At 46.9% G+C, this 21,781-nt stretch overlaps 1 protein-coding gene and 1 non-coding gene across 9 annotated transcripts in view; both read left to right on the top strand.

Moving 5' to 3' along the window:
* PRRC2B (proline rich coiled-coil 2B) overlaps window positions 1–21,781 on the top strand; it is a 46,334-nt gene that overhangs the window by 18,150 nt on the left and 6,403 nt on the right. For 6 of the 8 annotated variants that reach the window (XM_014256281.2, XM_088065999.1, XM_005527288.3 and 3 more), the window contains exons 6-29: window positions 168–311; window positions 947–1,188; window positions 1,545–1,666; window positions 2,140–2,282; window positions 2,857–2,947; window positions 3,338–3,530; window positions 3,906–4,221; window positions 4,822–5,012; window positions 7,387–7,591; window positions 8,308–8,527; window positions 9,164–11,215; window positions 11,345–11,544; window positions 12,212–12,357; window positions 12,790–12,931; window positions 13,530–13,609; window positions 14,311–14,502; window positions 14,642–14,836; window positions 15,263–15,349; window positions 16,274–16,378; window positions 16,963–17,155; window positions 18,337–18,434; window positions 19,080–19,207; window positions 19,815–20,052; window positions 21,446–21,622. In XM_014256281.2, coding sequence (XP_014111756.2) covers window positions 168–311; window positions 947–1,188; window positions 1,545–1,666; window positions 2,140–2,282; window positions 2,857–2,947; window positions 3,338–3,530; window positions 3,906–4,221; window positions 4,822–5,012; window positions 7,387–7,591; window positions 8,308–8,527; window positions 9,164–11,215; window positions 11,345–11,544; window positions 12,212–12,357; window positions 12,790–12,931; window positions 13,530–13,609; window positions 14,311–14,502; window positions 14,642–14,836; window positions 15,263–15,349; window positions 16,274–16,378; window positions 16,963–17,155; window positions 18,337–18,434; window positions 19,080–19,207; window positions 19,815–20,052; window positions 21,446–21,622 — 5,900 coding nt within the window. The remainder of the gene's footprint in view (window positions 1–167; window positions 312–946; window positions 1,189–1,544; window positions 1,667–2,139; window positions 2,283–2,856; window positions 2,948–3,337; window positions 3,531–3,905; window positions 4,222–4,821; window positions 5,013–7,386; window positions 7,592–8,307; window positions 8,528–9,163; window positions 11,216–11,344; window positions 11,545–12,211; window positions 12,358–12,789; window positions 12,932–13,529; window positions 13,610–14,310; window positions 14,503–14,641; window positions 14,837–15,262; window positions 15,350–16,273; window positions 16,379–16,962; window positions 17,156–18,336; window positions 18,435–19,079; window positions 19,208–19,814; window positions 20,053–21,445; window positions 21,623–21,781) is intronic. The other 2 variants (XM_088066003.1, XM_088066002.1) reach the window with 2 other exon arrangements.
* LOC148182672 (small nucleolar RNA SNORD62) lies at window positions 17,392–17,472 on the top strand. Its single transcript, XR_015774412.1, has one exon. It is a non-coding gene; the product is annotated as a small nucleolar RNA SNORD62 (small nucleolar RNA).

Genomic DNA, 21,781 nt, shown 5'->3' with positions numbered 1-21,781 from the left:
GTCTGAGAGTGTTGGGGTTGTGAAGTGAGGTGCTGGTATGATAGTAATCTGGGTTTTAATATGCCAGAGGCCCAGATTCCCAGGAAACACATTTCCAGGCTGATCTCCTAAGGGAGTTGAAACAGTGGAAATACCTTCTCTGAGTGCCACACTTATTTGTCTGACAGGTTCAAGGGCCTCAAGCCGACTGTTATCCTTCTCTCCCGAGGAATTTCCGACGCTGAAAGCAGCTGGCGAGCAGGACAAGGTTGGCAAAGAAAAGGGCGCCTTAGATCCGTCGTATGGGCCAGGACCAAGCCTCCGCCCCCAGAGTGAGTGAAGGATTGTGTCTTCCTGCCTTATCCCAGCTCAGTAACCCCGTTGACTCTGTTTTGTTCAGGGGGTGCCAGTTCACAGTAGTAGCAAGATCTGCATCCTTACATTTCCTTTTATCTTTTGCTAGCTTACATGTGTCAGGCTGCTTAGCAGATGATCACACATTGGCATGTGGTGCTGATGGTCTGTGGTCCAGACAGCCAAGTATGGACTGTCATCTACTACACTGTTAAATAAAAATTGCTTTGTGATGTTGGAAAGCAGCCCCCTTACCGGGCTGGGGGAGCCACAGTGATTAGTGTTTGGTGTAATGTGGTTTCTCTGAGTGTTTTTGCATCTAATTGGCCTTAATTCAGCAGGGTAAGGACTGTGGACATGGGGAGCACTCTGGTAGGAGTTCAGGTTTATTGGCAAATTAGGACACAGCTGGTGCAGCAATTACATAGTAACAGCTGATGCTGCTCCTCTCTTAAGAAAATAAACACAGTTGGAAATTTTTCTTGGTCCTTGATATTTTGCTACAACCCTGGAGTTACTAGGGCTTGACCATATACTTGAGGTTTTTGAGACTTTCTGGAAGAGTGGCTGCCAGCATTTACAAATATTAACATAATTATTACCTCTTTTCCAGATGTCACCAGTTGGAGGGAGGGCGGTGGGAGGAACGTCACCTCTGCCACATCTCTGACCGCCTCCCCTGCTGAGCTGGGCAGCAAGACCTCCAGCACTGGAGACGGGGCCCCCTCCTCAGCGAGCGCCAGCGATCCCAAGGAGCCGTCTCTCCGCCCAGCTCAGCCCGTCCGCAAAGGGGCTTCACAGTTCATGGGAAACGTCTACCAGCCACCCACGTACCATGACATGCTACCTGCTTTTGTAAGTGACCCTTTCTCCACACCTTTGTGATGTCCTTCATTCTTAATATAAGGCTGGGGTTGAAGTTAGCTGAGATGTGTTTTCTGGGATCTCTGTTGGCAGCCAGGGCTTGCTCAGGGATCCTTCACTTGACATATTTTTAGTTTGTGTAGTGCAGCCTTGCTCAGCCCAAAGAGAAGTTGTCCCTTTCCCTCTGGAGCTGGCTGGAGAGGGAACCATTAGCACGTGGCCTGTTGTGAAATGTTTGCTTCCCCTTTGTGTGGGTGCAGCTACCGTGCACATGTTGTAACCTAATCTGGGTAAACCTTCCTGTGGCAAGGAGAAAAACCAGGCTGTTCTGCTCTGCCTCATTCCAGATGTGTCCACAACAGCCATCTGAGACCCCTGCATCACTGGACCGAGGGTCTTTCCCTGTTCCTCAGCTTCGGCTTGAGCCCCGGGTACCTTTCAGACAATTCCAGATGAATGACCAGGATGGGTAAGGCTGCCATCACTTTCCCACTTGAGACACATGTTCAGGATGTGACATGAACTTTAAACTAGGCAAGAATTTGGGCCAAGGATGCAGTTGCGTGTGTGAAGGGCAGGCACCAAAGGGGAAACCTGTTTTTTAGCCAAAGCAGCAGTGCTTTTCTCCAGCTACAACAACAGCTGAAATGCTGCAAGGCTTGTGAGCATTGTGTGTCTGAAGAACAGGTAGACATGGGAATTGGTGTGTGATCCTGGACTGGAGGGGTTGCAGCTCTGATCTGTAAGTTCTAGGAAGTGGTACCAGGTAGACAAGGGGAAGAAACTGCTGGACAGGGAAAGTCTCACAATGTATTGCAATCTACCTTGATGCATTGTGTGTAAGTGCGTAGTAGAAAAGGACTGATTCAGTGTTACAAACTGAGCTCTGCATTCTTTGATTTTCTTTTTGCTGTTTTTGATTGATTCTGTGGTTTCCTGCAGAAAAGAGAACAGGCTCAGCCTGTCTCGCCCAGCACGCCCAGTTAGGCAGCAGATGGAGCGAGTGCCTCGGCCCACCATCATCAATGCAGAGAACCTGAAGGGGCTGGATGAGCTGGACAATGATGCAGATGATGGATGGGCAGGTAAAGTGTCTTCACGCTAGAGCTTTGTGTAGTTGTGAAGTTCCTGTTGGTGTAAATGATGACACAATGGATCCTTCTGATCCTTCCATCACATTGTGCTCAAGGAACTGGATCTGAAGACTCCTAAAATCTGAAAACACCAAGCACAGCAGGAGGGATAGCACTGTGGGTGTCGGGAAGGAGAGTTAGTCCTGCCTTTTCAGTCACGGCATTCAGTATCCAAATGCACAGTCTGGCTTGGTGACTGTCTCCTCATTTGCAGCCCCCACTCCCAGGCTGTTCACTGCTCCTCCTCTGGGACCAGCCCAGCTGTTCAATAGTGTGTGTCCACACTGCTCCCGTTATTTCTTGAAGTTGTCCCTGCTCATTGAGGGAGGTTGGTAGATGACATTTAAGATCTCTTCCAACCCAGGCTATTCTGTGATTTCCAGGACCAGTGCTGGACATTTGGTTTTGCAAGTAGTTCATGCCAAGCCTGTGTGTCCTGTAATTTAGTGCTAAATAAGCTTTATCAGGACAAGGGACCTGTTTCTTTCATAAGTCCATTTTCCCTTCTACAATGCTGCATTTGTAGGCATTCACGATGAAGTGGATTACTCTGAGAAACTAAAGTTTAGTGAAGATGAAGAAGAGGAAGAAACTCTTAAAGATGGACGACAGAAGTGGTAAGAAGTTACTCTATTTGCACTGCAGTTGTTTCAGTAAAAGTGAGCAATACCAGGATCTTTAAAAGCTTGTTCTAAATGTGGAGTCTTGATCCCTCTCATTTGTTCCTGTGACTTTATTGATTTTACTGGGCAGTGTGTGAGTGGTTGTAGGTCTAGCAGCTGACTGCCAGTTTGCCAGGCTTTTTTCCTCCTCTTTTCTCACCTTTACCCTTCTGCACAATAATGGAGTTGATCCTTAGGCACCTTAAGAGAAGCACGTCATTTGTTCTGTTGGTTTTTTGTGATCTTTCATTTTTATTAGAATCTGTTGCCTTTGCCACTTGATGAGGCTGCAAGTGCTTTTTGAGGCAAGTAGCAAATGCAATAATGAAGCTGTTTATGTGACAGGAACAGCTGGGATCCCAGAAGGCAGCGACAGTTGTCCCTGAGCTCGGCAGACAGTGCAGATGTCAAGCACACCTTGGAGGAAGGAAAGAATTGGAATGATTCAGTTGGCTTGTCCCGGCCAGTCCGGAAAGTGCAGGATTCACAGCAGCCTCCAAGGAAGCTGAATGGCTGGAGCTCTGCCTCAGAATACCAGGTAGGTTGAACTCATGTGGGTGAGCTGGAAGCCCATCACTATCCTTAAGAGTCCAATTTGACATTTTATTGGAAATGTGATGCTGATGAATTTTCCTGTTCTTAGTTTATATCCACCTGGAGAGAAATCTATCTGTGTAGCACTTCCACTAGGGAAAAGAAATTGAAGTTGGTCCAGAACAGTGGGGTTGTCAGTGAGAAAATGGAGTTACTGAACCAAATAGCAATAACTCTTGCAAGTAACAGGGGGATTTGTGCTTGAGGATAGAGGAGAGGGAGTCAGAAGGGGTTATGATATCATCAGTACGGGATGCAAATCTCAAGATAAAGGAGCTAATTGGGTCATGCTTACGGAGAAATCTTTTTTCTCTGGCAGAAGCCTGCGCTAGGAAGTGGTCTCAGACAGCAGTCCCTCGAGGATAAAGAAGAAAAGGTGCCTGTGAGACAGAAGTTTGTGCACTCTGAGATCTCTGAGGCCGTGGAGAGAGCCAGGAGGCGACGGGAGGAAGAGGAGCGGCGAGCCAGGGAGGAGCGCCTGGCAGCCTGCGCTGCAAAGCTCAAGCAACTCGATCAGAAGTGCAAACTGGCTCAGAAGAGTGGGGAGACACAGAAGCACACAGAGAATGAAGATGTGCGACCTCCCAGCACAGAGAAAAACACTGCACAAGAGAATGGCCATGCTTTCCGTAAAGGTACAGAAACACTGCCTGCCTCACCCTGTAAAAACTGCTGGTTTTGCCATTGCGCTGATCTCTTACCTGGAGTGGGGGAGTTCCTGGGAGGGAGCATTCAGGTGCCCTTGAGAGATCAGCTGCTGCTTGTATTCTGCAGAGTATTTTGTGTTGTTGACAAAGGTTGATTAAATAAAAAAGTTATTAAAATAAATGCAAACTTCTTTAGTTGCCTTTATCTGTGCTCAGTGAGCTGTGCTAGCAGAGGCCTTGGTGGAATGGGCTTCTCATGATTGGATGATAATATTAAGTGCTTGTGGCCACAGATCAGAAAACCAGTAAGTGCTGGCAGGTTTAAGGGCTAACAGGGGAAAAGGACTTTCTCCCCAGTGCTTAAGCAGAAGGCTGATAGCAAAGGAGGATCTCAGAATTTATCATTAAAATGAGTTGGACAAAACTCTCTATAGGGCTGTCAAGATAAAGGATGTGCTATGTATGATTGTAGTAAGGTTCAGCCATGTATTGCAGTCAGGACATGCCCACGCCTGTGTATGTTGTGTGGTGGTGGTGCACTCCCAGCTCTGTCATGAACATGATCATGGCTTGTTTTCTTCTCTGCAGCAACACCTGAGTTTCACATGCAGGATGCCTCTGCTGGCTATCTGGAAGAGGAGAGTCCTGCTCCAGCAGCAGCAGTCCAAAGCAGCAGTGAGGAGGAGCTCAGGGAAGCTCCCTCACCAGCACAAGAATTCAACAAATACCAGAAGTCTCTTCCCCCACGGTTCCAGAGGCAGCAGCAGCAACAGCAGCAGGTAAATGGCTCACAACCCATTTTCTAGACCCCCACTAAAACTACTTTTTTTGCTCAGTTCTCAACACCATGGACTGGGAGGAGATAAGTGGGGTTTTACTCTGGCCTTTTTACTCCGGCCACTTCTGATTGTGGAACTATCCTGTGTGATTGGGTAAAAAGGCTCTGTGTGGGCTACATGAGTTTTCCTTGCACCTTGTGATGCTGGAGCTGTTGTGGATAGGGCTCAAACCTGGTTTGTCACTTGCGGGGAGAAAAATACAGTGCTGTCAGAAATGTTGACTTGTCTTGCATGGTTGTCTGAGCATTTCCTGACAATGGGAACTCTTAGGACTGTGTGGTTTGTGGCAGAACTCCAGTTTGCAAATAAGTAGGAGAAGCTGGGGATATTCCCACATCCAAAACCATGGGCGCATCAGTGGCTGTCTTGGTGCTTTTGTAGGCCTGGCCCAGAGAAGCTTCTGTTCCTTGGGCTAGCACAGAACCTGATGAACATCTCTTGTTACTCTCTGGCACAAGATGAGCTGCTGTTCCTCAGCACTGCTGGAGTGCCTGAATACACAGGACAAGGGAAAACCCTTGGGGTTCGGCTGTTTCCATTTCACTCAGCACTTGCTGTGTCTTTACTACTGTAGCTATGGGCAGCCATTTGCTTGCCAGGGCCAAACTGCTTAGGTTGGCAAGTTGCTGGACTGCTTCTGGACTGGGAGGGAGTTCCGGAGTGGCACGCTTCTTTTTCCACCTCCTGCCTTTGGAGAGGGCTGGTCCTTTGCTATCATCAAATACCTACTTGGGTTTTTTCTGCGAGGCTCTTTCAGAAGATTTTCTTTGCTCCATAAACATACTTGGTCTTAAATGTTTAATTTTTGTTGCATTGAAAACTCTTCTGGGGCACTGAGACATCAGCTGAACTGCTTTGTGCATCTTGGCTCTTGCCTGACCTTTCAGTGCTGTATGTGCCATACGTGCTGTGCAGTTTTGCCGCCAGATGCACTGAGCCTCCGTTGGGCAGCAGAGACAAACCAGGGGACAAAGTATTCAGGCTTCAGATAATGTAAAGTTAATTGCCATTCTTCATAAAATGACCACTTGAAATGGGGATATAATCAACGCTGCTGCAGATCTTAGTGAAGAGCTCACAAATTGGCTTTTGCTCAGTAATTGCTCTTTTATGGATGTTCCTTGTGCTCGTTGCTCAGCAGTTGACATTTTCATGATTCAGATGTACAGCAGCAAACGCTGCTTAATGTTACTCTTGAAAAGAGATGCTCTTAAACTAAAAAGAATTGGATGTCTTTGCTGTCACACTAATAATACCACAGGTCATTGCTGCTGGAAGAACGTGAAATTTTATTTTCTCTTATCCTCTATGATGCTAGTATGTATGAGGCAGTACATGTTTTGGCTGGCTTGTATTTGGTAGCTCCATGAAAAGAATAAAAAGGAAAAGTGTTGGTATTGTGCATGAAATACCAAGGTATCACAGGAATAGGCAATGTAGATATAGTCTGTGTTTATCAGAGCCTTTCTTGCTGTCATGATGTGTCAGATTCAGATTTAAAGGTGTGTCTTTTACTCTGCAGTTGGGGATTGGCTTTTTTAATAAACAGTTACAGTATCTGACACTGTTGTAAGCTTAGCTTAGCAAAAAATAGGGTGGCACATTTGACAAGTAAGCAGAAGCATTTCATGTTAATTGGAGATGTTTAGTGTTTGAAAGCTTTCTTTGGTACACAGAACTCCCTTCAAATATATATTCTTTTTCGACCATCAGCAAAAGTTAAATGTCAAATCAAATTAACATCATGACAGTCCTCAGCTACGGGAAGGTGGACTGATCATGTGGGAGATGAGGAAACAACCTGCAAGTGCCAGCCTGTCTCTGAAGGATGCCCAGGAAACACTAAAATATTAATAGTTCTCTTAATGTGGTTTAAGGTTGTTTTTATCTAATTTGTTAAGCTAAGGGGTGGAACTCATATATATGTGTACAAACACTAAATAAATTAGAGATGCATTTCCTGAAAAATGCAGCATCTTCTAAAGTACTTGGTTCCAGTTATGAAGTGGCATTTGACAGGAAGCTGTCCTGGATTGATAGGAGTGTTGAGAAGATGCAAATTGTGGTCTTAAAGCTGATCCCACGTGTTTGGCCACATAGCCTGGTCCACAGTGATAGTCTGGCTGCTCTGGTATTTACAGAATAACTGCCACATTCCCAGCTGGTAGTGAATTACCCCTCTCTGCTGCACCCTCCCATCTGATTAGGGATTGAGCCTTTGATGGGTGACATGTGTTTCCCTTTGGTTGACCAGTGCGTCAGCGTGATTCCTGGCACCACAACTATGTCCAATGGCCCATCCTCTTCCCTGCAGGAGCAGCTGTACAAGATGCAGCACTGGCAGCAGCAGGTCTATCCTCCCCCATCCCACTCCCATCCCCAGCGGACTTTCTACCCACCGCACCCACAGATGCTCGGCTTTGATCCCCGCTGGATGATGATGCCCTCCTACATGGACCCTCGCATGGCCCAGAGTCGCACCCCTGTGGATTTCTACCCTTCAGCCCTTCACCCTTCAGGTGAGGTGTTGTCAGTGTTTATCTTGGCTGTTGAGTTGGTTCATATCTAGAAATTTGCTGTGTTTCTTAACCTCTGTCCAGACTTTGCATTCTGGCTGGCATGCCTTCTCTGGGGATGAGAAAGCTGGTTGCAGTGGGAAGTGGTAGGAGACTGGGAGGGAAGACACGTGGACATGTCTGTCCATTCTCTGCACTGCAGTGGGAGACCTTCCCTGACTGTTTCGTGACCTTAGTGACTGATCTTGCCCCTTGGAGGAAAGGGAGGAAAGGGATCTTGCCTGTTGGAGGAGAAAGATGAGTTTTGGAGTCACTGTAATCATGTGAAATCTTAATAGACCCTGTTTAGGAAATGTGATTGAGAAACCCTGTTGTTACTGAACTGTGTGCACTTTGTACCTTCCTATCTTGTTACTAATCTTCAGAGGTGTGAATGTAAACATCAGGATGCATAAATCATTCCCTGGAGTTTGTGGATTGCTTGATCCCAAGCCAGTGATGCTGTATAGTGTCTGTGTGGGCTGGGCTCTGAGAACTGTGTCATCTTCTGTATCACTCCAGGTGTACTTCCCAGCTGTGCATTTTCCAAGCATAGGCTTTTCTTTACAAGGGAGATTTCCATGGCTGCAGTTGCCTGCTTCCTGATAAGGAAGGGAAGTCAAGCTAGGAGATTGTCTGTGAAATCCTAGTGCTAACAGCATGAACTCTGTCATGAGCAGGAATTATGAAGCCCATGATTCAGCAGGACCCCATCGGTGGGAGCAGCTGTCGGTCCGAAGATCAGAACTGTCAGGCAGGGCAGGTGGAGAGGAAAACAGCTCCCTTGGATCCTGTGCCAGTGTGGGGCCAGGACAGCTACACATCCCTGCAGAACAAAGGATACTCCCTGTCACATCAAAAACAGGCTGACAACATGAGCATGGAGGGGCTACATGCCAGGTGAGTGTAGAATTCCCCTGTCCTCATGCATGCTGGGATGGGAGATGCTGCTGTAAGCCATCTACTGCAAAGCAGTTGTAGAGCTGGCCTGAAAGATGTCTGTGAACAAGCCCAGTTACTGATCTGGGAGCAGCACCCTTACACTCCTGAGTGTTTCAGCTGTGGAGGTGTTTACAGACTGAGCTATTCAGAAGTTTTCTATCTGACCAGCTTGGAGCCTGTTTGGAGGGAGAGGGGGACTTGTCAGCTACATGGGGAAGTATAAAAAACAATGAGTCAAAAATTCTGATGCTTGCTAGTTTGTCTCCTACTTTCTTTCGACATTCTAAAACAAATTTTGTTGTTTTCATGTCTCCACATCATTGGAGGTTAAATCTCCCTTAATTTCTTAGGTTTGCTGCCCATCATAGGAACTGTTTTATTCATCATGCATTGATTTAACAAACCAGGCAGTAAAGCTTGGGACCATAGCAGTTCTGCCCAACATTTTGGTATTTACAGGTTCATTGCCTCATGATTTAGCATAAACTTCAGTTTTCTTCTTTTCACCTCTTGTATCCAGCCTGGGCCCTTGGAGATGTGCTGTGCTCTGCATTACCTGACTTTCCTTTGTTTATTTCCTTTGTTAACTTTCAGGAATGAAAATTACTCTGCTTCTGGAAGGCCAGAGAGTCTGAGCACTCAGCGAGATCTCTTTGAGGAGAGAGGGGAGGAGTATTTGAATGCTTTTGACAAGAAGGCCCAAGCAGACTTTGACAGCTGCCTGCCTTCTCAGAGGATAGGCCAGGATCTCTTGTTCCAGCATCAGGAGAGTGTGCAGGAAGCCTGTCCTGCTGGCAGCCGCCATGCGAACCTGAGGTGTTCACCCCTTGAGCCTGATTTTATCCAAGCGGAGAAGAAGCCTGAATATAATGGTTGGGATATCAGCCACCATCAGAAACCTGTGGAGACAGCAGCAGAAGTTGCTGAAGAAGTACCCCGGGATGAGGAATCATTCAGTGCTGACCCATGGAAGAAAGAAGGAGCCAGTACCAAACAGGCCACTGAAGAGACAGCAGAGTGGGCTCCTGAGAGCCGCAACACCAGCGGGCAGCACCAGGAGCAAATGGGGAGGACACGCCGGTCAGGCCCCATTAAAAAACCAGTCCTGAAAGCCCTCAAGGTGGAAGAGAAGGAGAAGGAGATGGAGAAGGTTAAATTGGAGGGAGAGGACAGCTCACGCCCACTGAAAGAGAAGGTAGAAAATGAGTCAGATGACTCTGCTGCCTTGCTGAACTCCACGCATTACTTGCTGGATGACAAGGGTTCTTCCCAAACCAGCCTTGCACGAGAGGCTGAGAAATCCCAAGAGGAAGAAGAGGAGGAGGAGGAGGAAGAGGAGAAACCAGAAAGAACCTGGGAGAACAAACTATCCAGAGAGAGCAGCGATCTCCCTCCCACAAAAAGAAACAACTGGATCTTCATTGATGAGGAGCAAGCTTTCGGTGGGAGAGGTCAAGGGCGTGGCCGAGGGAGAGGCTTCAGAGAGTTCACTTTCAGAGGCCGAGGCACAGTTGTGAGCAGCAGGGGAGTCTACAACAACAACCAGAGGAGCAGCCGGGGCCGAGGGCTCCGGGAGTTCAATCAACCAGAGGACTTCCCCAGAGGCAAACCAAGGCGCCGGATTGCTAGTGAGACACACAGTGAAGGGTCAGAGTATGAGGAGCTCCCCAAGCGTCGCCGGCAGAGGGGCTCGGAGAACAGCAATGAAGGCTCTGTGCTAGACAGGGAGGACAGTGATTTGAAAAAGGGAGACTTCAAAGAGTCTTGGAGGTCCAACAAAATCTATTCAGATGATCACAATAGCCTGGATCCTAAGATGAGGGCTCCAAGAGCCTTTGGGAGATCACTGCCGCCAAGACTGAGCAACTCTGGCTATGGACGAAGGGGGTTCATGGGTAAGGAGCCCACCCAGTGGCAAGGCAGGAGTGGGGGAGGAGGGTGGCAGGAATACAGCCACACGTCTCCATCAGACGCTTTTGGGAGCAGGCAGCAGTCTGACAGGGACTACATTCAGGATTCTTACAAACACACAGATTCCTTCTCCAGCCGGGTTTTTGATGAGAGTCATCTGGATGACAAAAGGCACTTTTTCCAGGAGGATTACTCAGCAGATCAGGAGAACATAGAGAACAGGCCCTTCAGGAGGCGGCGTCCTCCCCGCCAGGACAAGCCCCCACGCTTCAGGCGCCTCAGGCAGGAGAGGGAATCGGTCGGGCAGTGGAACCCTGAGGAGGGAGGCCCTAATCTGCTGCCCAGCCAGTGGCCAGGCAGACCCAAGCTGAGCACTGCAGAGAAGAGCAGCATCTCGGGCAGACGCTCTCCTGAGCTCTCCTACCAGAACTCTTCGGACCATGCCAATGAGGAGTGGGAGACAGCATCTGAGAGCAGCGACTTCAGCGAGCGGCGGGAGAGAAGAGATGGAGTTCCAGAGAGCGAGGGCCAGCTGGAGGGTGGCCTTAGCACCGGGAGCATGGGAGAGAAGAGGGAACTGGCAAAGAGGAGCTTTTCAAGCCAGAGGCCACTGGTGGACAGGCAGAGCCGCAAGGCTGAGCTGGCAGGGTTTGCAGAGCAGTCTGTCAGGACTGGTGTGGGAGCAGCTTCCAGATACGAGAGCCAGCAGAATGGGACTCTGATAAAGAGCAAAAGGTAAAGTTGTTTTCTGATCTGTGATGTATGCAGATGTTGAAAGAGTGGATGTGTACACCCCATGCATTCTTGTGACTTCTATTGGCATTCTACTGACAAAACTAAATCTTTTCCCTTCTTTCTGCCTAGGTCTCCAGAAGAAGGAGGAGGTCTTGGCAACACCAGTGGTGGGAGCAGCCACTCCATTTATAGCTTGGATAGGGCATCCCACGTAAACTCAGAGAGTGCTGAGGGGCCAGGTAAAAAGCCAGAGAAGGAGCACAAATCCCCTGCACAAAGAGCAAGTGAGAAAGGAGATGCCTTGTCACAGTTTGAACTGAGTTATGGAAGTGAGTGTCTTGATTCATTTGTTTCTTTAAGAGGATAACATATTATGGCTGACTTCAAGCCAGACTGATTCAATCCAGGTAGTTTTCAAATCGGGGGCTTTTTCCTGTTTATTTAAAGAAGCAAGAAAATTCTTGTGTATCTAAATAGAAAAACATGGAAGGTAAAATTGTTGTTAAATTTTAAACACAAAATTTTCAGCCAGGTCTGACAGTGTCTCTAATGTTCCTTCTATAGAAATTTTGTGTTTAGGGAGAATATTTCTATATTTCTCTCTAAGAGGCTAATGTATTTTTAGGCTTGAAATTTGTTGTGTGAAGGAAGTTGAGAGAGCATCCAGAGTGGGGAATTTGACGCCGAACTAATGGCAGGGAGGCAAGAAATGAGTGTCTCTGAAAAGAAAGTTACCCGAGTTATCACACAGCTGCCATTCCCAAGCTCTCCAGCTGAAGTGTGCTCATCCTAAAACAGAGGAGACAGCAAAGTTCTGAAAGATAAAGTGGCTTGTAGATGTCAGATGATTTTGTTTTCAAAATGTAACTGTGATGTTGCTAGGTGAACTTATTGTGGCATAGATCCTTTTTGGAGCACGCTGTTTAAATTATTGCAAGTATAAAGCTTTATATGCACACACATGTGCACTGTATTCTCCCTGTGTGCTTTGTTCAGGTACCATCATTGATAATCGGGTGTCAAACACAGCAGAAGAGAATGAAGTTGGTTCTGTGGCAGGGGAAGGCTTCATTGAAGTTCTTACTAAAAAGCAGCGTCGTTTGCTGGAAGAGGAGCGAAGGAAGAAGGAGCAGGCTGCTCAGGTGAGGAATGGGAGGCAGAAAAGTTGGACCTGTTACATGGTTGCAGTCAGAGAAACAGGGCTCCAGAAAGTGTTTGTATGAACAGAAAAACATACACTTGACAGTGCCAAAGTGGTACAGATCCTGTTCTGGGCCCCAGAAATATATTTAGAGTTTCTGGTCTAAAAGGGAGATTTCTGACTCTCCTTGGCTTGCAGCAGAATTGTTAATTGGGAGCTAAGTTTCTAGAGTGGTCTTCATCCGAAGCAGCTTGACTGTCTAAGCCAGCTGTTGTCTGTAGTGGGTGGGATATTGGGGAGCAGGAGCAGTGGAGGACTTTGCACTCTCACTGTGTTGTTGCCAGAAGATCTCACACTGCAAAAGGCAGCTCTTCCCAGTCCTGTTAGACTGAGGGAGCCTCCCAGTCTGACACCTGCGCCTTTCCTGTCACAGGCACCAGCCAAGGCCCGCGTCCTTCAGTCGCGCATTCCACCGCGATTTGCTAAGAAGCAGAACAGCCTGTGCTTGGAGCAGAGCGATGTAACAGTGTCTGGAAACAGCCTGGGCACAGAGATCTGGGAGAGCAACAGCCCAGGTAGGCTTGGATCCCTTGTTCCAAAGGGTTTCACAGAGCTGGAGGCCTCTGGGGTGTGCAGCAAGGATGGGGTCCATGGTTCAGAGGAGACAGCCCTCTCCTGTCTGATGCTGGGAGTGGGAGGGGAGCTGGCAGACACGTGGAGTAGCCTCTTCTGAGCTCTACTGTTCAGCCATCCTCCTCCTGTTGCTGGCCATGTCAGTCTCCTAATCTATTTCTTGGGTCTTTGTTTCACATCAGGATCCTACTATATACAGCATTTTATAGCTGGTTGGGCTAGATCTACTTCAGACTTTTTCTTATTTTGCTTTCCTACATTTTCTCATCTCTAGCCCTGAACAGCTAGTGCCTCCCTTGTTTCTTTCTGACCTTTCTCCTGTTGTTCTGTTCCGTAAGAAATCTCCTCCTTGTTCTCTACTCTCAACCCTGTGTTCTCTGCTGCATCGCATCTCAGATGTCTGGGCCATACTTAACTTTTTGGAGTGATGAAAATACCCTTTCTCATGTCTAGAAATGGCAGGTTGATGTTGTAATGTGTACAGGGTGTGCTCATAGCTGTGTTTCAAGCAGCTGAACCCTGCCCTCCATTCTCTTCCAGCACTTTCTGTTCAGTCTCCTGGCAGTGATTCCTGGAGCAAGCCTGTAAATACCTTTAATGGTACTGAGTCTAGCACCGAGGTAAGTGGCACCTAAGGTGCCCTTCAGGTATTGTGTGTATAAAGTATTAATGCAAGTGGCTTTTATGCTTCTCATTGCTCCATCTGTGCTTAGTGACTCTTCAGCTCTGCTTGTGCCACTTTAAACTGTCTCTGCAGTTTTAATTTGAGCTTGACGCTGTTCAGATCTTGACCTAGAGAACCAAGCACAGCTTGGTGTTGTGTGGGTATAAATCTGGAGTAACTGTGTGATAGAGCCTGTTCCAGGGTAAAGCTCATCACTGGGTGCAGACTGTGGTCAAGGAGGATGGAATGCCATAGGTCCTCTTTGCCTTGTGCCTGTGAGCAGCGTGTAGCTGTAGCCTTAACGCAGGGAGGGCAGAGGAGTTCCTGAATGCTTCACCTCTGGAGACCAAGAGTTCAAATTTGGTTTGGGTTACATGTGGAGTGAGTTTGGCTATCTCAGCCTGGTTGTTCTGTGGGACACAGAACTTTCCTTACTCTGGAGCCATGGTCTGGTTGGTGTATCAGTTCACCTGTCTCAGGGCTTTGTAGAGCTGAAGGAGCAGCAGAGGGGTGCTGCAGGTCAGGCCCAACTCCTTTGCAGTTAACCAGGACGATGATTTGAAAAAGGGACATGGTCTTGCTGTTTTCTGGGATGTTTTTTCCTTGGTGGCGCTGGGTTGGAGTCCGGGGCTTTAACACATTTCGTGCTTTGCATAGCAGGGATTTAAAGGCAGCCAGGGGGATAGTGGCATTGACTTGAGCGCGGAGTCTCGGGAATCCTCCGCAACCTCCTCTCAGCGCAGTTCTCCATATGGCACCCTCAAACCAGAGGAGATGAATGGGGCTGGCCTGGTGGACCCAAAGCCTGACTGCCAGAAGGAGCAAGTGCAGAAGCAAACTGATAAAAAGGTAATCTGGATTCGCAGCCAAGCCAGAGCGCAGAGTGAGAGACCTTGTGAAGTGGTTGTGTTGTTCTTGATAGCATTTTTAAGGCTTGAGATTGGATTATTTGGTCTTTGTGTCTCAGCCTCTCTGCTTTCCTGTTAAGGATTCAGATCAAGGCTCAGGACAGAACAAGGAACACAAGCCTGGACCAATCGGCAACGAACGCTCCCTGAAAAACAGAAAGGGTTCGGAGGGAACGGAACGGCTGGAAGGGAATATTCCCCCTGTTAACGGGGTGGAAATTCACGTGGATTCTGTACTTCCTGTGCCACCCATTGAATTTGGAGTAAATCCTAAAGTGAGGACTGAATTTAATTTTATCTTCTTGGTGATTTGATCTTTTTGAGACATGAAAAGTGGTTTGAGGCAGAAGGATTATTTAGAGGAAGCTTCCACCTGTAGGTTTGCCTTAGATTTCATTACTGACACAGACCGGGTACTCAGGATGTCCTGTTAACATGTAGTACCCACTTGGAAATTCTGTCCCAAGGACCAACTGGGGGTGGTAACAGAGGTGAGGGACAAAATCATGGCCAAGCTTTTGTATGTCTCTGGGGGTTGCCTGCTGCTGAGTGCTGAGAAGTGTTTGCTGTTTCCAGCGAGGCTTACTGGAGATTGGTCTTTAGTTTGTAGCGTCATAATTCAGGCTAGAGTCATTAACCATGAAAAGCGGAGGGGGTTGGCGCATGGACCTGGATTTAAATTTTGTGTTTTGCTTTTTCAGGACTCTGACTTCAGCTTGCCACCTGGTTCTGCCTCTGGCACTGCAGCTAACCCCGTCACCAAATTGCAGGATGCCTTGGCCAGTAATGTAAGTATTTTTTTACTTTTGACATTGATTCATTGGAGATACTCCTTAGGTAAACCTCAGGTGCTTCCAAAGAGAGCAAGCATGTTTGCATCTGACTTCATATTTCATGGTTAGGCAGCACATGTCACTGAAATCCAAAACGGAAATCTCAAGATATCTTGGTAAAATGAGTGTCACAAACTCAGAAATAATGTAGAGAGCAACTTCATTATCATGGTGACCTGTGTAAAGCCATCTCGGAGATGACCAGTCTCTTCCCCCAAGACACACAAGTGTTGGACATGGTCATGATGCAGATAGTGACGTGTTTAGACCCTGACTGCCCAGCTTCCTCAGAAGGTTTCATCTACCACGGCAAGGCAGAGAACTGTAACATGGTGGTCAGGCCTTTTTGGAGATTTCCCAGCTTATTCCAGCCATCTGGGTATTTCATTATTCTGTGTGAAAGTGAGCATACTGAAAGCTCAGCTGGTAGCTTAGCTGTAGACAGCAGTGTTAGACACACACAAAGCTGCTTTTGAAATGTCTTAAGTTTGTAGGCTGTTTGGTTTTGATTTTGGAGATCTGTCTTAAAGGGTGTGTCTTTTCAGAAACAGGTTTTATCTAACACTCAGGTAGTTTCTAAGTATGGAACAGGAAGGAGAACTCTTCTGCAAGTGGAAGTTACTGGACAAAACTGATAAGTTAAAGTGAAAACTGGTATAGTTGACTGTAGAGGGGTGTCTTTGCACATAACCAAAGCTTCCTTTATTGCAAGAGTAGAATGGGTTGAACACGGTACTTGGCTCCTGCAGTGTGATTGGGGACTGAATTCTTTGACATGCAGTTACTGGAGCTGCCTAGCTGAACTTCTGTTAGCCTTGGTGGCTCATAACATTCTCCTAAGAGTTCACAGATATTCTCCTTTTATGACTCTCCCCTCAGGCAGGGTTAACACAGTCTATTCCCATCCTGCGAAGGGATCATCACCTCCAGCGCTGCATCGGCCTGAACCCCATGTCCTTCCCCACTGCAGACCTTACTCTTAAGGTAAGGAAGCTGAAGGTGTGTGGATACCATGTCTCTGTGGGCAGAGTAATGAAGGTGGGAAGATCTTTCCCACAGTATTTTGTTAGGTATTGTTAAACTTCAATTAGCTTTTGTGCAAGTTGTGCGTATGTGCTATTCAACATGAGTGCTAGGGTGTGTGTTTTAAGTCCTGAATGCAGTAAGTCCTTGCCAATTGTAGAACCAGTGCAACAGAGCTTTCCTATTTCAGTACTGGGTAAGGTGGCTGTTCAGAGATCGTGGAAAGTCTGGTGGTGTAAAGAGAGGGGGAAACCAAACAAAACCCACTCAAGCATACAAACAACAAAACCAAATAAACCAAAACAAAAAACACCTCCAGCCCAAACCCAAGAAGCTCAGCAAATACCAAGGGGTTTGAGTATTTGTGAAGCATTCTTGTCCATTGCAAATCTTTGCAGAACCCCTCCGACCTCAGACCTGCCAGTTTTCCACTGTGCCTAGAGTGCAGTGAATTTGAGCTCATAGGACACAGATGAGCAGCTGTAGGCTTTGGTAATGTGCTCCCTGTTTGAACTGTGTGTAGTTATTGTTCTTTGTTTCCATAGATGGAGTCTGCTCGTAAAGCTTGGGAAAACTCTCCCAGTTTACCAGAACAGAACTCCCCAGGAGGTGCAGGCTCAGGCATCCAGCCTCCTTCCAGTGTTGGAGCTTCCAACGGTGTCAGCTACAGCTCTTTTGGTGGAGTTTCTATGCCTCCTATGCCTGTGGCATCTGTAGCACCCTCTGCATCTATCCCAGGTACCTACAAACTGCAGCAGCATTTTCATTGTCTGATTGTTATCTGGGAGTCATCCTCTGGTTCTGGTAGATGAGAGCATGGTGAGAAGAGTTTATGTGTAGAGTGATTGGCTGTCTGGTGTTTGACAGATCCTTAACAAGTCAGGCAAGACATAAAGAGGGACTGTCTCCCCACTTTGAAGAATGTGGCTGGTGAAAGCTTAATACAAGGACAGCTTTCTTTGTGTAGTGGCAAGTCTCTGATGTCTCAATAGATCTTGCTTACCCTTTACTGTGTGCCCAGTAGAATAGAAGAGAAGAGACCTATGGCTAAGAGGCTTCAGCAGTCCCAATATCACTATAAGCCATTCCTCTGCTTGTTTTGCCATTGAAGTCATAGGTTCTGAGCACTTTTTACTTAGAGCAAAACAGCAACTGGCTTGCAGTGCACAGAACTCTGGGAAGGGGGAGGGTGTTGCTGTCTTTTAGTTAAAGGAAAAGCTTAACTCAGTCATGTTAGTGTGTGTAATTAGGGGAGAGCATCTGGAAAGAGGAAATGTATTGAGGTTCTCTCCATGGGATGACTTCTGGGTCCCAAAGGGTTTCTCATGTATGCACTGTCTTTCTCATGTCTCAGTTCAAGAACAGAGTGAAATGTGTAGTAAGTCTGTTATTAGGTTCCACTTGGTAAACAGGTCATTCCAAGTCAGGTGGTTTCCTTCCTTACCCATCCTAAACTTGCTGCTTAATCCTTTGGTTCAGATCTGCATGAAAGCACAGGAGTGGCACAGCAGTTACTAATTGGTGCCACCCTTGGGGTGAATATGGCTTTTAGATCTCATGTGTAAAGGCCTTAAACGCCGTGTTTGCTCTTTCTGTCCCTGCAAACATGAGATGATTGCAAAGCAGATTTCTGGCATTTAGTTTTGAGTACAGGTTACCAACTTCTGAACTGCTAGTGTCTGACTCTTGTGGAGGTGGGAAACCTAGGTTTACATTTAGCCTCTTACAGAAAGGTATGATTATTTCTCCTGCTACTGCAGATGTTGGTATGTGGATTTAGGAGCTTTACAGCGTCTTCTGAATGGGGTACTATGTTTATGCTAACTTGCTGAGAGATAGGAAATAGTCTTGACCTGCAGATACAGTGCCTGTATCTCCCCTGAACCTTGAATTTACAGCCTGTCTTTTCTGATGTCCAGGTAACCACATTCCACCCCTGTACCTGGATGGCCATGTGTTTGCAAGTCAGCCCCGCCTGGTCCCTCAGACGATACCTCAGCAGCAAAGCTACCAACAGGTAAGGGAGCAGTACAGCTTGCAAGTGGTATTTCAAGGATTCTTCAGGGTGGCATTTAAGAAACAAGGAGTAATTTTTCACTTTCATAGCCCAAAGGAACTAGATGTGGCTCCACTTAGGTTCCTTGAATGCTACTTCCCAGTGGGCGTCAGAGGTTAGTGAAACTGAAGGGAAGAAGCTGAGGAGTTCTTTCCTTCTGTACCAGTGCCCTTGGACTGGTTTTAACTGAAGCAGATGCTGAGGCCTGTGTGAGATCAAGTGACTTCCAGTAAATTCCCCAGCCAGTCAATAATAATGAGTAACTTCACTAAGTAAAATAGTGTATTGATAGGGCTGGGGAGAGCTCTTTCAAGGTAGAGTACAGGCAGGTGAGAGCTGGATTGTCACTGCCTTCTCTATGTGAGGAGCATGTTGGTTCCCTCATGTCTATCAAATGCCTCTTGCAGGCATCAACCTCTGGGTGCCTGTGCAGTGTCTTCCTTGGCAGTGCTGCTGTGCTGGGGAATGATGCAGGGCTGGGTAAAGGCCCAGTGTAGGTAACTGTCACTGCAGATTGTCTCATGCAGGAAGCTGATGGGTTTTTAACAGCCTTGGAGAGTTTCTGGCTTCTCTTGTACTCCTCAGTTATATTAATTTCTTCTGCAGGCTGCTGCTGCTCAACAGATTCCCATTTCCCTCCACACATCCTTACAGGCCCAAGCTCAGCTTGGACTGAGGGGTGGTCTGCCTGTTTCCCAGTCCCAGGAGATGTACAGCTCCATACAGCCCTTCAGGTAACTGCTTCGTGTTTTTCTTTCCTTGGGGCTTTCTCTTTTGTGTTCCGGATCTGTGTGTACATTGATCAGATACCCACACTCATCTTCCCTTTCCCCTTCGTTCAAATGCTGTTTCCTTCCCCTAGTAACAGTGCCAGTGTAGGGAGCATGAGCATGAAAAATCTGAATTAATGCCTTAAAAGCCTGAACACTGAGGTTTTAAAAAAAAAAAACCAAAACTTCTTTATTTGCTAGAGCTGTTGGAATCTTTAACTTCTGATTTTTTCCTGCTTTGCAAAACTGCTGCAGACTTTAGGTAACCTGAAGCCTCCCTTAATTGCTAATCCACAGGTGGTTGTGTGGGATATTGGAACATAAATATTAGATACTACACAATGTTTTGTTGAATATTCTGGCAACACAAGGACATGGTTGTAAAAGCTCTTAAGAGTGGAAGTAAAAAATCCTGGTGGCTGAAACGGAAAATGGCATCACAGCTTCTTTCTAAGCTGTCAGTTTAGTTGTCTGAGAACTGATGGCAAGCCAGATATTGTTTGGCAGGGTGTGTTTGTACAGTCTCCAAAGGTTTTGTGCATAATGACTGAAGCATGTTTTTTTCCTGCAGGTCTCAGGTGTACATGCACCCCAGTCTGTCCCAGCCCAGCACCATGGTCCTGACAGGAGGCACTGCTCTGAAGCCTCCATATTCCGCCTTCCCAGGCATGCAGCCCTTGGAGGTGGTGAAAACCCAGTCTGGGTCCCCCTATCAGCCCATGAATGGAAGCCAGGCACTGGTTTATGAGGGGCAGATAAACCAGGCTGGTATGGGAGCCTCCCAGATGATGGACTCTCAGCTCACACAGGTTAGGAGCAGGACTGGCGAGCCACTCCTTTGGTCCAGGCTAATTCACAGCCACTTGTTTCTGAGAATGGGTTGTAACATGTCTGTCTGAACTAAACTCTTTGTAAAGAGGCGGAAGATTTCCCCAAGACACTGTTCTGTGAACCATGGTTTCACATATGCAGCACCTTATTTAAAGAGATGATTGCTAATATCTTGACTGTCCCTGCTGAGATGTAATTTTGTCACTTGGAAGTCAGACCTTCCAGTGCTGCATGCATAGGAGGCCATGATGCAATGGTTGTCCTAAAAGCACCACTTCTGAGAGCTAAATCCCAGTCATCTCTCCCATCACCTCAGCTTCCAGGGCAACTAGGAACTTGTATTAAAGGCTCATCCGTCTTCTCAGTTCATTTGTCGTCCAAGTCTCATTTACAACTTCAGCTGATCTGTTTGATAGAATCCTAACAGGAATTTCAATGTGTGAAAATGTTTTAATAAAGCATGGTTCACATAAAAACATTGAATTCTGCTGTGAGCATAGCTGTGTTTGTGGGCATGTGCTCTGATTCTCTGGAGAAATTTGATAATTTTATTAAACTCATCTTACTTTTATCTTGTGCAACTTGTTAAGGTTTATTTTTTGTTTCAGAGGGATTTTTATGTTGTGACTGACATAAAGAGTTAATCCTGAAAGTAACTTAGGTGAGGAAAATACAGAAAAAACTGGCAAACTAAATATTTGAAGAAATGCTTTATCCATCATAAGCGAGTAACTTGGTTTCTTTTGCCAGCCTTAGATTGGTTTATTTATTTGTTCTAAAGTGTTGATAGAACCTCCCAAATCCAGCAATTGTGAGAAAATCAGAGGGAACAGGAGGTGTGTCAGCCCCGAGCTACAATATTTTTCATAATTGCTCTTAATTATGTCCATCATTGGTTTGAAGCTCACTGTGAAACATGGAACTGAGGTCTCCATCGCTTTCTCTGGATGTCCAGTCCTCAAAATGTTTTGGTATAAGAGTGTAGGAGATTTTCAAAGGTAAAACAAGGCACCTGACGCTGCACTGTCTGACACTGCCATTGTATGAAGGGAATGCAGACTCATGAAGTGACCGTGAGGAAGACTGGGAAACTGGGCTCTAGGAATGGAGGAAAGCCCTCATCCACGGGCAGTTAGGTTAACTTAGTGGCATGTTAAAAACACAGCTGATAAAGGTGCTGGCAGCACTGCCAGAATATCCATTTCAGTGTCAAAGTCCCTCTGTTACAGTCATTTGCGTTTATTCCGTGCCAGGCCGCACTGTTTGGGAGCTTCCTTTTGGCAAGGCTGTGCTTTCAGGGTATTGGGAGGCAGCATGTCAAGCACGAGACTGTTACTGCCATTAAGGTAACTACATGTCCTTGTCACACAGCTGACAATGCCTGTGCCTGGCTCCCAGCTGCCTCTGCCCCGCTACGGCTCTGGCCAGCAGCCCCTGCTTCTGCCACAGTCCATCCAGCTTCCTCAGGGGCAAAACCTGCCTGTAGGAGCTCCCCGAAGAATCCTCCCTCCTGGATCCCAGCCTTCTGTTCTTGCTGCCAGCAGGGAGGTAAGGATTAACTCCTGGTGCTGCTTATGGCATTCAGTAACCCCTCCTGCGTTGAAGTTTTACTCCTTGCTTGTTAAAGGGGAGAATGGCTTGTTTGGGATCCTTAAATATCCAAGCCAAGGATTGCTGTTAAAATGAAGGAACCCTTTTCCCCTCATC

This window comes from Pseudopodoces humilis, chromosome 22, assembly GCF_049639895.1.
Source record: "Pseudopodoces humilis isolate 2021_Gansu_Grassland_sample_001 chromosome 22, ASM4963989v1, whole genome shotgun sequence".
Classification (NCBI taxonomy): domain Eukaryota; kingdom Metazoa; phylum Chordata; class Aves; order Passeriformes; family Paridae; genus Pseudopodoces; species Pseudopodoces humilis.
Note: the sequence above shows the minus strand (reverse complement) of the source record. Positions and strands in the feature narration are given on the sequence as shown.